This window comes from Bison bison, unplaced genomic scaffold (genome assembly GCF_000754665.1).
Source record: "Bison bison bison isolate TAMUID 2011002044 unplaced genomic scaffold, Bison_UMD1.0 scf7180017864377, whole genome shotgun sequence".
Lineage (NCBI taxonomy): Eukaryota > Metazoa > Chordata > Mammalia > Artiodactyla > Bovidae > Bison > Bison bison.
Genome location: NW_011494949.1, coordinates 5172558 through 5188430, shown reverse-complemented (window position 1 = coordinate 5188430; position 15873 = coordinate 5172558). Strand labels below are relative to the sequence as shown.

Sequence of the window (15873 nt, the reverse complement as noted above, 5' to 3'; positions counted from 1 at the left end):
ATGGCTGGATGTGACAAATACAGAAGCATCAGTGTGTGGGTGTGTATGCTCAGTCACGTTCAACTCTCTGTGACCCCACAGACTATATAGCTCGCCTGGCTCCTCAGTCCATGAGCTTCTCTAGACATGAATACTGGAGTGGGTAGCCATTCCTTTCTCCATGGCATCTTCCCGATCCAGGGACTGAAGCTGAGTCTCCTGTGTCTCCTGCATTAGCAGGTGGATTCTTTATTACTGTGAATACCTTTCATTCATCCTGGTTCTAAAATGTATTTGGGGACATAGTCTCATTCACAAGAAAGAATAAAATATCTAAAAATAACCCTAGCAGAAATGCATAAAATTTATATAAATAATGTTACACAGCTCTATCACGAGACAAAAAATATTGGGCACTCTGAAATGTAAGGGCTTAACTGGTGGCTCAGACTGTCAAGAATCTGCCTGCAATGCAGGAGACTGGAGTTCGATTCCTGGGTTGGGAAGATCCCCTGGAGAAGGAAATGGCAACCCACTCTAGTATTCTTGCCTGGAGAATCCCATGGACGGAGGAGCGTGGCAGGCTACAGTCCATAGTGTCACAAAGAGTCGGACACGACCGAGCGACTAACACACACACACACACGTGAAATGCTAATATGAGTGGGAAGGAGACTGCAGGGCTGAAACTCACGTTTACCGTCTGAACTTCTAGTGTGAAGAATTGTCCACACAGAAGAGTAACAAAATGACTGAGCCTTCAATGTAATTTTATTAATCTCCTTTATTTTTATATTGAACACAATAACGAACTGTCATAACGTGCTACGTTAGTGTCTAGCAATTGGAAGACAGGCAGACGAGGCAGACTGAGATCTCTTCCTGTGTCAGACACAGTGCGTGCCAGTGAGGCAGGGACTGCGCGTCAGATCCCCACTGAACTCCAAATTCTGGATCACAAAAAAGGAGCACCAACAGACGCAGAATCCCCAGCGGGCCTCTCTGACTCCCAGACAAGCCTCTTCTTGGCCAGGTACGCCTTCCAGGACCCAGGGCCCAAATCAGTTAAGGCTTGCTCAGATTTCTGAGTTTTCCAGACGACACTCTAAATATTTACTGTTTCATAGTTTCAAGTTGTTATTCAGTCAGAAAAAGGTTCAAAGTTTATTTGATCATAAAGTTTCCCTGCAGGAACATTCCAGTTTTAGTTAAAATGAAGCACAGAGTTTATCTGATCATAAAAGTTCCCTGCAAAAGCATTCCAGTTTTAGTTAAAATGAAGGACAACCACATCAGGAAAAGCTTTTCGAAAACCCTAAGAGACTGTAACAAACCGCTAATACCAAGAATACAGTTTCTACATGAAAACTCATGCGGAGGGAGCCCCTGCTTGGGAAGGTGAACCAGGAGAAGGGGAGAGGGGGGCTGATCCGATGGGGTGCCCAGGGGCCCAGAGAGCAGGGGCCAGAGGGCGTGCTCCCTGCCAGGAGGCGGCAGCTGAAGAATGCATAAGACACCATATCGTGCGTCTTGGAGTCCCCCCGTCACTCAGCATGGTCAGCAATCATAAGCGAACAGGAACTCTTTCCACTCACCCCTGTTCCAGTTCCCAGCTCTGCAAATGCAGAAGCAACAGAGGAGAGGAGGGGTCTTCACCGTGTTCATTACATTTTCACGGCAGAGACTCAACAGCCTTCCAAAGGGGAGGCTCCTTTGACATATCTGGCAATACTTAGTCAATGTTATTACTGCCATTGATCTCTGTAGAGTTAGGAGCATCGAGAATTAAGAAATTCTGCTTCAAGTTGCAGGTGTGCAATCTTGAAAAGTACTTAAAAAAAAAAAGTGCCTGAAAAAATTCTAGTTCTCCCTCAAAGGAGGAAGGAAAGCCATCCCAGGCCAGCAGCGCCTGGTGAAGGACATGATGGGAGGGCTGGCTGGGGCACCTTCATGCCCTCAGCCCAGGGCCACCAGAAGTCCTCCTGCGGGGGCTGCAGCGGCCTGTTCCTGAAGAATGCCCCTGGCCCCCTGCCTCCCAGTGAGGTCACGTGGTGGACCAGGCTGGAGCAGGTGCCAGAGGCCTTTGGTAGCAGCCTCCACTGGGCCTCTCCAGGCCCAACTTCTCTGCCCGCCCAGCACCCAATTGTGAGAGGCTGTGGGTACACCGTGGGTACCCAGAACTGTCTGATCTGGCGGGATGAGGGACATGAAGATAGAACATACCTCTGGTGGGGGGGAGGCGGATGTCACCTTTGACCTTAAACTCATGCTGTAGAGGTTGTGTAAGGGCTACAGAAATGTTTCAGTTCATGGAAAGTGAAAGTGAAAAGTGAAAGTATCAGTCGCTCAGTCGCGTCCGACTCTCTGAGACCTGATGGACTGTAGCCTTCCAGGCTCCTCTGTCCATGGGATTCTCCAGCCAAGAATATTGGAGTGGGTTGCCATGCCCTTGGCCAGGAGATGTTCCCAACCCACGGACGGAACCCAGGTCTCCTGCACTGCAGGCGGATTCTTTCCCATTTGAGCCACCAAGCCCCACTCCATGGAAGCAGACCCCAAATCAGAGGAGTTCAGATTCCTGACCTGGTTGGTGGCCAGCGTCATACTTTAGTCTGTGATTTCAGTTTGATTAGACTGTTATTAGGCAGCTTACACATTTGCTAGGGGAAAAAAATCCTAGAGCAAATCTTAAAACAGTGAAGTACCAGAAAAATTACAGAGACATCAGTTCATTTACATGGTCCCAAGAGAAACATCATTGAAAAGCTTCAAGTCAAAGATAATTCCACTGACGACAAACTTAAACCAAAAATGGAATCATGATTTTTCTGAATTTTGGATAATCTTCAAATTTCTCATGGTACCACCTGAAACAAGACAAAAAAATACGTTAAAAAAGTTACTTTTCTCACTAAAACATTTGACAGATGCTAACAAAATGGACAATAGTCTCCTCATAAAGGGATCCTGACCTTTTCAAAAGTACTAATAAAACAGTAGAAATGAACACAGCATTGATAAAGAAACAGACTCCAATCAAAAAAGAGTAATAAAAATTCTGGCATCTCAGGTACACAGCTTGACTTTGTCAGTATCATGAATATCTATCCACATCTGATGGTACAGCATGATTCGAGCAGACGTGACACCTATAATTCACCTTTATACTGGCAAGGAAAGTTATAGGCATGTGATAAACACACGGATCAGGATACTGGAGGGCTACCTTAGCAGACCATAGAAGCAGACAGACTGGGGGAGGGGAGGGGAACCGAGCAGGTGTGTCCTGACTATGGTTTGGTGACTCTGAGAGTTTTCTCCAGTCCTCAGAGGAGAACTAGGGCCCAGGGTCTGTGGCAAGAGCACACAGCTATGGGCCGGGCAACTCTCAAAACAAATCTAGGAATATGCAACAGGGGTCATTCATAATGTGGCCCTCCACTCAAAGAGGCATTTTCAGTTTTGACTATAAATGAAGTCAACCAAGGCACACTCACTCATTGTGGAAAGGGTTGCAGCTAAGTGGATGGAGTAAAGATGAAAAAACAATCGGACAAAATGGAGAAATAGAGGGAAAAAGGGAGCTTCCCGGAGCACAATGAAGGTTAAACAGACTGAAAACAATGATGGAAAATGATTAGCTATTATTTTCAGAGATGGCAGAAATATATGAAATATACCTGTTATAAAGATGGCAGAAATATATGAAGACAACAACCAGGAAGTGAGTCAGTAAAACCCTGTTGATTTTAGATTCTTGGATGAAGCATCCCCTCCCCTGACACGTGTGTGTGTGCATGCTCAGTCATCTCCGACTCTTTGTGCCTCTGTGGACTGTAGCCCGCCAGGCTCCTCTGTCCACGGGATTTCCCAGGCAGGAATACTGGAGTGGGTTGCCATTTCCTTCTCTAAGGGATCTTCCCAACCCAGGGATCAAATCCACATCTCTTGCATCTCCTGCATTGGCAGGTGGACTGTTTACCACTTGAGCCCCCTGGGAGACCATAGCAACCATGGACTTCCAGATCAGTGATGGTGTCTGAGACAAGAAGGATTAGAGGCCATGGTGACCGTGGACTTTTCCAGATCAGCGATGTGCCTGGAGACAAGAGGGGTTACACACAGCAGTGGAGCCGAGTACGTGCACCATCCACGTGTTGACTCATGTTGGCCTGTGCTACAGTTTGAATGTGAACCCTGCAGAGTCATGTTAAAAACCTAAGGACCAAGGTGATGATCGTATTAGGATGTGAGGCCTTCGGGGGGTGATGAGGGTGGAGCCTCAAGAGTGGAGTCAGTGTCCTGATTAAAGAGGCCCCAGAGCCCCTTCCTCTTCCCGCCTTATGAGTTTACAGCGAGTAGGCACCATCTGCGACCCAGCCGAGGGCCTCCCCCAGAACTGGCCCTGCTGGTGGCATCCAGATCTCAGATTTGCTGCCTCTAGAACTGGGAGAAACAGATGTCCCTTGTTTATAAGGCCCTGGTTTATGGCATGTTTATTACAGCAGCCTGAATGGACTAAGACATCCTGCTCGGGATCCAGGACACGAACCAGCTGGTTCCTAAGAGCCTCCCATGGCTCAGCAGGGCAGACACCAGGCCAGGAGGGCAGGAGGTGAGTCCCTCTCCCGACCCTGCCCGGGGACTGGGGACAGCGGCCTCGGAAGGGCAAGAGTGAAGGCGAGCGGCAGTCCAAAGTCAACAAGGACAGCCTCACCTGCATAGCCCTTGGGACAGCTCCAAGCACTGTGTGGCCCAGGAAGCTGTTCTACTTTGTTCAATCACTGAGACCTCAAATCCACCTCAAGAAAAGACTTCAAAGCAGAGGTTACCAAACTTTTTGGCACTAGAGGCTGGTTTCGTGGAAGACGGTTTGTCCAAAGACCAGGTCAGGGGAATGGTTTCAGGATGCTTCAAGCACATTATATACATTGTGTACTTTATTTTCTTTTATTATTCTTTTATTATTCCATCAGCGCCACCTCACATCACCAGGCATCAGATCCCAGAGGCTGGAGCCCTGCTTACAAGGAGTCTTCCAGTAGTCCAATGCTTAACACTCTGTGCTTCCGCTGCAGGGGGCACGGGTTTGACCCCTGGTCAGAGAATTGAGATCCACTAAGATCACTCATGCTGTACAGCACACACACACACACACACATATATACACATACACATTTTATACATGTGTTTTCTTGTTCAGTCGCTCAGTTGTGTCTGATTCTTTGTGATCCCATGCATGGCAGCATACCAGGCTTCCCTGGCCTTCACCACCTCCCGGCGTCTGCTCAACTCATATCCATTGAGTCGGTGATGCCATGCAACCATCTCATTCTCAATCACCCCCTTTACTCTTGCCCTTAATCTTTCCTAGTATCAGGGTCTTTTCCAAAGAGTTGGCTCTTTGCCTCAGGAGGCCAAATACTGGAGCTGCAGCTTCATCATCGGTCCTCCCAGTGAATATTCAGGACTGACTTCCTTTAGCGTGGACTGGTTGGATCTCCTTGCAGTCCAAGGGACTCTCAAGAGTCTTCTCCAACACCACAGTTCAAAAGCATCCATTCTTCAGTGCTTAGCCTTCTTTATGGTCTAACTCTCACATCCAGTTCATGACTACTGGAAAAATCACAGCTTTGACTACACAGACCTCTGTCAGCAAAGTGATATTTCTGCTTTTAATACACTGTCCAGGTTTGTCATAGCTTTCCTTCCAAGGAACAACGGTCTTTGAATTTCATGGCTGCAGTCTCACTGTCCACAGTGATTTTGGAGCTCAAGAAAATAAAGTCTGTCACTGCTTCCACTTTCCCCCTTCTATTTGCCATGAACTGGTGGAACAGGCTGCCACAATCTTAGTTTTCTGAATGTTGAGTTTTAACCCAGCTTTTTCACTCTCCTCTTTCACCCTCATCAAGACGCTCTTTAGTTCCTCTTCACTTCCTTCCATTAGAATGGTAACATCTGCCTATCTGAGGCTGTTGATATTTCTCCCACAAGATGATTCCAGCTTGTGATTCATCCAGCCATAGACACTTTTAAAAGGACAAGCAGCATATTTCTATTACTTTTCTCGTTCATTTTTCTACCCCTAGAATCAAAGTTTATGTGACACTAAGCAGGGCTGGATATCACTTCTTTGTCTTGAATTTATTACTGTCGAGGCTGAACTGACGTCTCACTGCCTTTCTGCTGAATGCGGAATAACCCTGTAAGCGTTTGTGTGTCTGTGTGTTTCTAGCTCATGAAAAGCTTCGTGTTCCCAATCTCTCTTCCAGAAGCATTCCTCTGCCAAGGACAGGTCACTGATGGGTGAGTAAACACTTTCCAAGTGTAAACAAATCACAGATCTTTATCGAAGTCTTACAAAATACACTGTTGTTCCAAGAATCTAATTTTTTTTTAAATGTATTTTCGAAGACGTTAGATATTTTTAGTCTAAAGAGATGATAATAAATGGTTTCAGCCAGGCCTGTGGAAAGCATGGATCTTTCTGGTTCTGGGCAAAATGTTTCGTAGGCCTGAGGTGGCAGGGAACAACCAGCAGAGGAGAAAACCGAGCGTCTCAGACTCCCTGCCTGTGCTCACGGCCCCGTGGACACTGCATCCCAGAAGGGCTGGTGTGTCAGCTTCCCAGGGCTGCTGCGACACACAGCCACAAACCTGGGGCCTGAAATGACAGCACGTCTGTTCTCACCGCCTGGCAGCCAGAAGCCCACCATCTGGGCGCGGGCAGGAGCACGCTCCCTCCCCGGCCCCGGGGGACAGTCCGTCCTGCCTCTCCCAGCTCCTGGCTGCCTCTGGGTGCCCCGGTCCGGGACGGCATCGCTGCATTCTCGGCCTCCAGCTTCCCTCTGTGTCTGTCTGCTGCTGGCCATCTTCTCTCTGTGTGTCTGTCTGTGTTCAGGTTTCCCTTCTTCATAAGGACACCAGTCCTTGGGCCCCACTCCAGCGCCACCTCAGCCGAACCAGCCCCATCCGCACAGACTCCACTCCCAGGGTCAGGACACAATCCGACACATGCCAAACACCCAGCATCGCTGTGGCATCAGGGGGACTGTCCCGATGCTGAGCCAGTCTGGGAGCTCTCCAGTCGCAGGACACGTGACTTCCAACCTGCCCGAGGCTTTGTTCCCCGAGCCTCGGTTTCCCACCTGTTAGACTGGGCAGATGGCCTTCAAGATCACCTCATCCTTAACACCCATTGTTTTTTATGTTGATGGTCCAATGCATCACAGGCCTTTTCGGGGATCTGATAAAGGCCGAGGCCCCACACTCTGGAAAATGATGTGAAATGATGTGATTTCGGGGCACGGTAACCTAGAGCCCATTGGGGACCCCAGGCCCGGGTGGTGGGGCACACCTATGGGACGGGACTCTTGCCAGGGCACGATGCCGACTCTTCCAACTACTGCTGCCTGGTCAGCATCCCCCACTGTCATGGGCGAGTCCACAGCAGACCCTGAATCCCCTGCCAGACATTGAACTTGACCATGGAGCCCAGCCATGGCATATCAAAGATGCCAGAACAGGGCAAAGCAAACAAGGATGCTGACACATGCCTGACGATTACAGCTAGGCATTTCTTCAGACATTTGTGCTTTTCTGTTTTAATGTAGCTAGAAGTGTTAGTCACTCAGTCGTGTCTGACTCTTTGTGACCCCATAGACTGTAGCCTGCCACGATTCTCTGTTTGTGGAATTCTCCAGGCGAGAATACTGGAGTGGGCTGCCACTTCCTCCTCCAGGGGATCTTCCTGACCCAGGGATCAAGGCCGTCTTTCTCGAATTGCAGGCAGATTCTGTAATGTATGAACCACCAGGAGAGCCCTTTTGTCTAGCTAACGCCTGGTATAAACTGGGATTTGACAAATTAGTATGAATGCTTCTAAAATCTAACCTGAGGATTGCTCTGCGGAGATCAGAGAACAAATTAAAAATGCCGAACATGTTTTTGAACATACTTGTGATGTTGCTGAGCCCTGGTGAACAGGACGCAGAAGGTGAACACAGCGAAAGCCCAGCCCTGAATGGACCAGCTGGCGAGGGCATAGCCGCACCACTCCACGACTTCTCCGAAGTAGTTGGCTGCAGATATGTATTCAAACAAGCCCCCTAGGAGAAAACAGAGCCAGCAGCACGGTTACTAAAAAACAATGCCTAACGAAACCTTGGCTGAAGAGAGACCTGTGGATACCTGCAGGGACAACATAAAAACCAACTCTGGAAAAATATGACCTTTACAGAACTTGTATCGATGAGACACCTCCAATAAGACCAGCTTTACTATTTCATACTACGACTTCTGGTAGTACCTGCATGCCTGTATCAACATTCACCTGTTTATCTGACTATAAAAATGCTATGGCTTTAACATACTTCAGTATGTTGCTTCAGTAGCTAACGAGTCAAGCTGACAAAACTTAAACAGGGCTGGGGAGCACAGACTAACAGTGTTAGTCTGGTTAAGAGGGACTTCTAGGAACCCCTGGACAAAAAAGGGAAGGAAATACTAATTTTCAAGGGCAGATTCACTTGTGTATTCACTCATCAAGTCTTCCCAGATGCATCAAGTCTACACGACAGGCCAGACCTTCTTCTAAGGATGTGGGATGCTCCATGGATGAGACCGCTTGCTCCACATCTGGGCTATTACGCCCCAGGGAGGGTTCGGGGGACTCAAGGGGCAGAGCAGGGTGAGGGGGCTGGGAGTGGGGCTGGGCTGGAAGGAGCTCGGGCCAGAGACCACAGTGGCACACTGCAAGGATAACCCCAGGGCCATAGCTTAAGCAATTTGAGGCTCATGGGGTTTTCTGGTTATTTGTTCCACTGTTATTTCTGTACGGTTTCCAGGAAGATAACACAAGGATTCCAGCCTGAGTGCTACCATTTGTGCTGTTCACTGCTGCTCTTTGAGTTTTTAGCTTTACCAACTGATTAAAAAAATTTTTTTAGAAGCTCTGTTGTTTTTTTAACTTCTATATCTATTTAGTTCTTTTTATAGTATGCTACTCCTTTACTCATACTTTCAATCCCTTTATGGTTTAAATATTTAAGTTTTAAATATGAAAGTTTATAACCTGTACCTGAATTCTAAGCTCTGAGATCGCTCACATCAATGACGCCCTTGCTCATGGGGATCTGTTCCTCATGGGCTCTGCAACCTCTGACTGTGGCAATTCTCCCGCGGTATAGGGTCTGCTGGGCTCCCGAGGCCTGCGTGGAAGGCAGGTTCTCTGGGAATCTAGGTTTGCCTCGATCGTGGGTGTGAGCCCACCACCCCCAGGATCACAAGGATCCTAATTCGTGGCTGGATGGTTTCTCAGATCAGGCAAGTGGCACGTATTTGGGCTACAAGCCAGCCTGAGGGACAGCGGGTAGTCACCGATTCAACCAAGATGCACTCGGGGCTTTAGCCCTCACTTAGATTTTGCCCTCTGATGATCACGTCTGCTCTTGATACCATACTGATGCATTTACAAATTTTACTCAACATATTAAAGTGTTTTGGAAAGAGGGTCACTCAAGGTATCAGTTCTAATCTATGGCAAGAAAGGAAGTGATGGACACCCCTCGTAGACCATAAATTCTCACTCATACGCTCTTTCCAAACACAGATATAACTAGAATTTCCTTTTTGCTTTCATTAGTCAGAACTGGTTCTTCTATCACTTTAATAAAACAACGATCAGTCACTGCTCCTACGGGTAGTAGCGGCGCACCGGAAACCTGCAACGACGAGCAGCGTGCTTCAGCTACGAGCTCCGGCAAAACCAAAGCAGCGAGGCGTCACGCCACGCGATCGTGGAACGCGTGCTAAGTCGCTTCAGTCGCGCCCGACTCTTTGCAGCCTGATGGACCGTAGCCCACCAGGCTGCTCTGTCCATGGAATTCTCCAGGCAGTCAATTTTAGAATAAATTCCCCATTTTCAGTACATACCTCTTGGTATTTTATAGCCAGTTTCCCCTGGTTTCCTGAGGTTCCTCAGGACATGATCTGAGTGGATGTTAATCAGCATGCCTATCAACCATAAGGCAGAACCTAAACAAAATAAAACATACAAGGGTATTATGGTAACTAAGCCACAGAATTCACAAGCCCAAGTGTGAATGAACAGTATTATTGTAATCCTTCACAATATCATTAGAGGCATAACATACAAGCCTTGACCAATAGTAAAAATCATGGAAATAAATACTGTGCTTTATTTAGAAAGATGACTTATAGGTGTTGTGAGATAGGGCTTTGTGCTTCTAAAAACACTACTGAATTACCCAATTTATTTAAAATAGCTTTATCTGATGGTCACAATCTATGTTTTTAGGATGACTGGGATGACTAGAAATATGACTGAAGCACAAGCCTCTTTTCTAGGAAAAGGTATTGTCATCGTGGGTCGGCCCACAGAGTTGTCATCGTCCGTGGATTGGCCCACCAAGTTTATGTGACGCCACAGACTCTGTCTGAAGCACGGCACCGCCCCCCCGCCATGGGCAGACGTGGGGCAGGGAGTCCCTAGCGTGTGCTTTACCAGGGCGGACTGCACTCAGGCTGTTGAGGGGGTGGTTCCCAGAAGCTGAGAGCTGGTCCTCATTTCTCTATAATTTTATGTAACGATTTAATGTAGATCCACACCCCTCCCCTACTCATTTCCTGCTCGCTCATCATTTGGCATTCGTGGGTCTGTTCGTGTCCTCAACTCTCAACAAAACTGTCAATTGCCAGCTGCCTGGCTCTGGGTAGATATTCCTGATATATCTATATCAGTCCTGATATATCTGAACGCTTTCTCTCCCATTCTTAAACGACTTCAGAGGTTTTTTATCAGTTAAAAGTTTGCATTGTTTCTCAATGACATATGCTCTCATTTTCAATTCTTCCTATTCAATCGTGGAGAAGTTAAGAAGTCTATATATAATTTCCTGAATGTCTTAAACTTTAGACCAGCTTCAGAGGGTTTGCAGGGCACAAGGCCTACCTGCAGAACTACTTCAAATGACACTTAAATGCACAGGCCAAAGAATTCTTTTGTTTTATTGCTGTTCATCAACAATTTTCAAACAATCCATCCCAGAAGCAATTCCCATGAGAACCTCAAGTAGGAGTAGGCTTAGCCGCTCAACTGTCTCTGACTCTTTGCTGACCCACGGACTGCAGCCCACAGGCTCCTCGGTCCACGGGATTCCCGAGGCACAACTGCTGGAGTGGGAAGCCATGCCCTTCTCCAGGGGACTTCTTGCCTCCAGGGACTGAACCCAGGTCTCCTGAACTGCAGGCAGTGTCTTCACCATCCAAGCCACCCAAATAAACATTGAAAACTGTTATCTTTTAGTTAAAAAAGAAAAACATTCCCTTCCTCTGTCCTTGGTTGCCTACTCGTAGGGGCTGCTGAAGCCACTGCTCTGCTGTGACTCAGGCAAGGTCTGGGGCCGCCTGATTCACCCCCGACCTTTCCTCCCTCAGGTGACGAGGACCGAACTTCGGCCCTTCTCGGAACCTCAGCAGGCAGAGGCGTGGGTGCGATTGCTGGCAATGGGCCAAGCCTGTTGTTTCCTTCTTCCTTCTGACAACTGGGGCAGAAGAAAATCAGATAGAGAGCAGGTAAATCAAGACCGTGTTTGGGGGCAGGGAGCAAATACAACAGCTCAGTCTGGTATTCCGTGGAGGCACAGATTGTGGAGCTGGCGGGGGTGTGTGCTAGGTCGCTCAGTCATGTCCAGCTCTGCGACCCCGTGGCCTGTGCCCACCAGGCTCCCCTGTCCATGGAGTTTCCCAGGCAAGAACACTGGAGTGCGTTGCCAGGCCCTCCTCTGGGGATCCTCCCTTCCCTGGGATTGAGCCAGCGTCCCTTAGGTCTCCTCCGCTGGCAGGCGGGGTCTGTACCACTAGTGCCATCTGGGAGTTTAAACGTTAAGTTTTCTCTATTATGACCAATTCATAGATGTGGAGCGAAAAAAAAGGAGAAATGGAGGGTCACTTTATTTTTTAATTTGTTTCTGGCTGTGCTAGGCCCTCACTCCTACACGTGGCTTTCCCTGGTTGTGAGGAGCGGGGGCGACTCTCTAGGTACGGTGCTCCGGCTCCTCACTGCAATGGCTTCTCCTGGTGCAGACCACGGTCTCTAGGACACACCAGCTTAGCTGGTCTCAGGCAAGTGAAATCTTCCCAGATTAGGGATCAAACTTATGTCCCCTGCACTGGACCACCAGGGAAGTCCTAAGGTTACTTTATATAGTTTAAAGGGCTTTAGGGCAATTTGAAAAGTTGATGGACTCTTAGGAGCTACCCGTGTGCGTGTGTGTGTGCTCAGTGGCTCCGTTGTGTCCAACTTATTGCAACTCCCAGAATGGGACTCTCCCCCCTCCCGTCCCTGCCAGGGTCCTCTCTCCATGGAATTTTCCAGGCAAGAATACTGGAGCAGGTAGCCCTTTCCCTCTCCAGGGGATCTTCCTGACCCAGGGATCGAACCCACGTCTCTGGCATGGGTAGGCAGATTCTTTACCACTGCACCACCCAGGAAGCCCACTAGCTACCATAGGAGTAAGCTATAACTGAATGTGCTAGAATTTCTAAACATTAGGAGGGTAAGCATATAGAAATTTCCTTATAGACAAGAGCCCCCAAAGTACATATTTTTAACATCCTTGCAAATATTTTTGATGACTTTTTACCATTTTTGTTTTCAGAAATTGTAAGGTTATAATTAGAACTGGAAAATGTACTAGGAAAGTCAAAGTGTTAGTTGCTCAGTTGTGTCTGACTCTGCGACCCCAAGGACTGTGGTCCACCAGGGCCCCTGTGCATGGGATTCTCCAGGCAAGAATACTGGAACAGATTGCCATTCCCCCCTCCAGGGAATCTTCCTGACCCTGGGATGGAACCCGGGTCTCCTGCATTGTGGGAAGATTCATTACTGTCTGAGCCACCACCAGGGAAGCCTGGAAAATGTGCTACTTTATATTAACTGATAAAAATAAAAAAAATTTTTCAAAAACCTCATAAACCTCGGAGTTTAAAGTCTAACTGCCTCGCTGAAGATGACCGACTTTCTCTCGCTTTCCAGAAGAAACTGTAGGAGGTTTGATGACAGTCTTAGATTACACGGCCCGTTAGTGCCCAAGTGGCCTCAGTCTCAGTGCCTTGCTCAGTCTGCTGCAGCTTGTTGCTATTTTTAGGTCACCTTAAGAACAGGTATCTGTGCTTTCGGCACTTGAGTGGGTGAGAGAGCACGGTGCCTGCGTCACGGGGACAGCCTGACCCTCCATCCCACCAGCGCTCAGCCCCCTGGCCTAGGTCAAGGGGCCTTCACAGACTCTCTGTTCTCTCAAGACGCGTGTGCTTTCTAACTGGACCCTACCAGAAGGTGAACACCGAGCTGAAGGTCACAGGGACGGGAGGCGTCACTGAGGACACTCACCTGTTAGAAACCGGGGGTCGCTGAGCCAGTCGTCTGCGTACACTGCGTACTGACTCAGGTACCTGCTCTGCAGGTAGCCGTTATAGGTGCAGAAGATGAACGCCAATAGGAAGGCATACAGCGGCATGGGCTTCCCTCCTCGGATCAGAAATGGGAAAACCAAGCTCCTTCAGAGACAAGAAATGTATATTTTTAAAGCAACAACGATAAAGAATCTAATGTCAGCAATTCTCCTTTAATGTCTTAATGACTTTTTTTTTCTTTTTAAGCATGAAGATTTTCTTTATTTTCTTCTTGCAGCAACGATTAGATATTTCCTCAACTGGCTCTTGGGCTTCCATGGTGGCTCAGATGGTGAAGAATCTACCTGCAATGCAGGAGACCAGGGTTCGATCCCTGGGTTGGGAAGATCCCCTGGAGGAGGGCATAGCAACCCACTCCAGTACTCTTGCCTGGAGAATCCCATGGACAGAGGAGCCTGGCAGGCTACAATCCATGGGATCGCAAACAGTGGGACATGACTGAGCGCCTTTCACTTACTGGCTATTCTATTACTATTATCTCTAATTGTCCCAGATGTCTTGCAGAGTTTTCCAACTAGAGGAGCTCAGCACCGAATTACAGGTGTGCCAGAGCGGTGCTGCCTAAGCCCTCCAGCTGATCCGGGCAGGATCTGGGGAGGCCAGAGCTCCGGAACAGCTATGTCTTCCCAGGGAGCCTTCTTGTCAGATTATATGTGTCATGTACCTTGTGTGCTATAATGAGAAACAGATTGAGAAGCTCTGCTTTAAGTGCCTTGGATTTTTAATCTTGATTTTTATATAAAAGTCATTCTTAGGAATACTTGCACAGATGTACTATATCTGTTGAAAGCAGAATTTCTAGTTAAAGAATTAACTGTGTTTCAATAATGTACACCACTGTGCAAAAGTTCAGGGTTCTAGTTATACAGAGTGTGAAACAGATGCACGGAATGAGAGAGAACGGAAGGTCCCATCCTCCTGACACCAGTGACTCAGTCTGGTCCAAGGTGTTTGAATTTGAGGGCCACCGTTACTTTATCTGTCACCATGGCGATGGCTGTCATCTCCCTAGTGCCCACCATGGGCAAGCCCTCCCAGCTCCCTGCACAGAGTCACTGTCACCACACTTGACAGAGGACACGGTTAAGACTCAGCGTGCTCCAGTCATCTGCTTAAGGTCATGGGCTAGTGAGTGGCTGAGTTTAAGTACACTTTGGCCACCTGATACGAAGAGCTGACTCACTGGAAAAGATTGTGATGCTGGGAAAGATTGAGGGCAGGGGGAGAAGGGGAGGACGAGATGGTTGGATGGTATCACTGACTCAGTGGAGCAAGCTCAGGGAGATAGTGAAGGACAGGGAAGCCTGGCGTGCTGCAGTCCATGGGGTCATAAAGAGTCAGACGTGACTTAATGACTGAACAACAGTGTTAGGGTTGCTCAGTCCCGTCTGACTCTTTGTGATCCCATGGGCTGCAGCCCGCCAGGCTCCTCTGTCCGTGGGATTCTCCAGGCAGGCATGCTAGAGTGGGTTGCCATTTCCTTCTCCATGGGATCTTCCCGATGCAGGGGTGGAGCCTGGGTCTCCTGCACTGCAGTGGATTCTGTGCTCTCTGGTTGTACTGCCTTGGTTTAGGTGGACACTGTTGCTTAGCTGCTCAGTTGTGTCCGAGTCTTTGCAACCCCGTGGATTGCAGCCCACCAGGCTCTTCTGTCCATAGCATTCCCAGATAAGAATGCTGGAGTGGGTTGCCATTTCCTTCTCCAGGGGATCTTCCCTTCCCAGGGATCGAACCCTTGTCTCCTGTGCCTCCTGCATTCGCAAGAGGATTCTTTACCACTGCGCCACCTGGGAAGCCCTTAGTGTACATCAGTAGAAGTTTAAAGACAGAAATTAAAAGGACAAGAAGCTAGAAATGTAGGAAAAAAACAAGATGTAAAACTTTATGTTGTGTGTGAATTTTCTCTTTAAAACCAATGCGTCATATATTTAAAAGGGGGTCATCACAACATAGCCTATAGCCCTTAAGACGATAATAAGAAACGATTTCAACAGCTTTATGCCAACAAATTTGACAACACGGATGAAGCAGACAAAATTCTTAAAAGACAAAGGTAACCAAAACTGACCAAAGAAGAAAGTGACAACTTTAATCCCTCTATCAAGGAAAAAGAATTCAGATGCAAGGAATTCTAGAAAAGCCAAAACTAGAGCCAGGGGAAGGGATCAGCAGCAAAGAAGCACAAAGGGCACATATGGGGATGCGACGTCCTATACCTCTGGGTTGTGGTGATGACCACACAACCGGATCCAGTCACCAAAACTGATCAAATGGAAGTTGATTTACGTAAATGACAGCTTAAAACGGGAAAATGTGCACACTTATAGTTTCCGTTTTGGCCCTCTGCTCCAGAGTAAAAACACAAACGACTGTTAACAGTCAGAGCACAATAACAGT

The 15873-nt window shown here is 48.0% G+C and overlaps 1 protein-coding gene across 1 annotated transcript; it reads right to left on the bottom strand.

Moving 5' to 3' along the window:
• Positions 1-732: 732 nt before the first annotated feature.
• On the bottom strand, positions 733-13576 carry SRD5A1 (steroid-5-alpha-reductase, alpha polypeptide 1 (3-oxo-5 alpha-steroid delta 4-dehydrogenase alpha 1)). Its single transcript, XM_010857120.1, has 4 exons — positions 13394-13576; positions 9916-10017; positions 7940-8090; positions 733-2846 (listed from the first exon to the last, which is right to left on the bottom strand). The coding sequence occupies exons 1-4, from the start codon at positions 13518-13520 to the stop codon at positions 2780-2782; spliced, it is 447 nt and encodes a 148-aa protein (XP_010855422.1). The 5' UTR covers positions 13521-13576; the 3' UTR covers positions 733-2779.
• Between the last annotated feature and the right edge of the window lie 2297 nt (positions 13577-15873).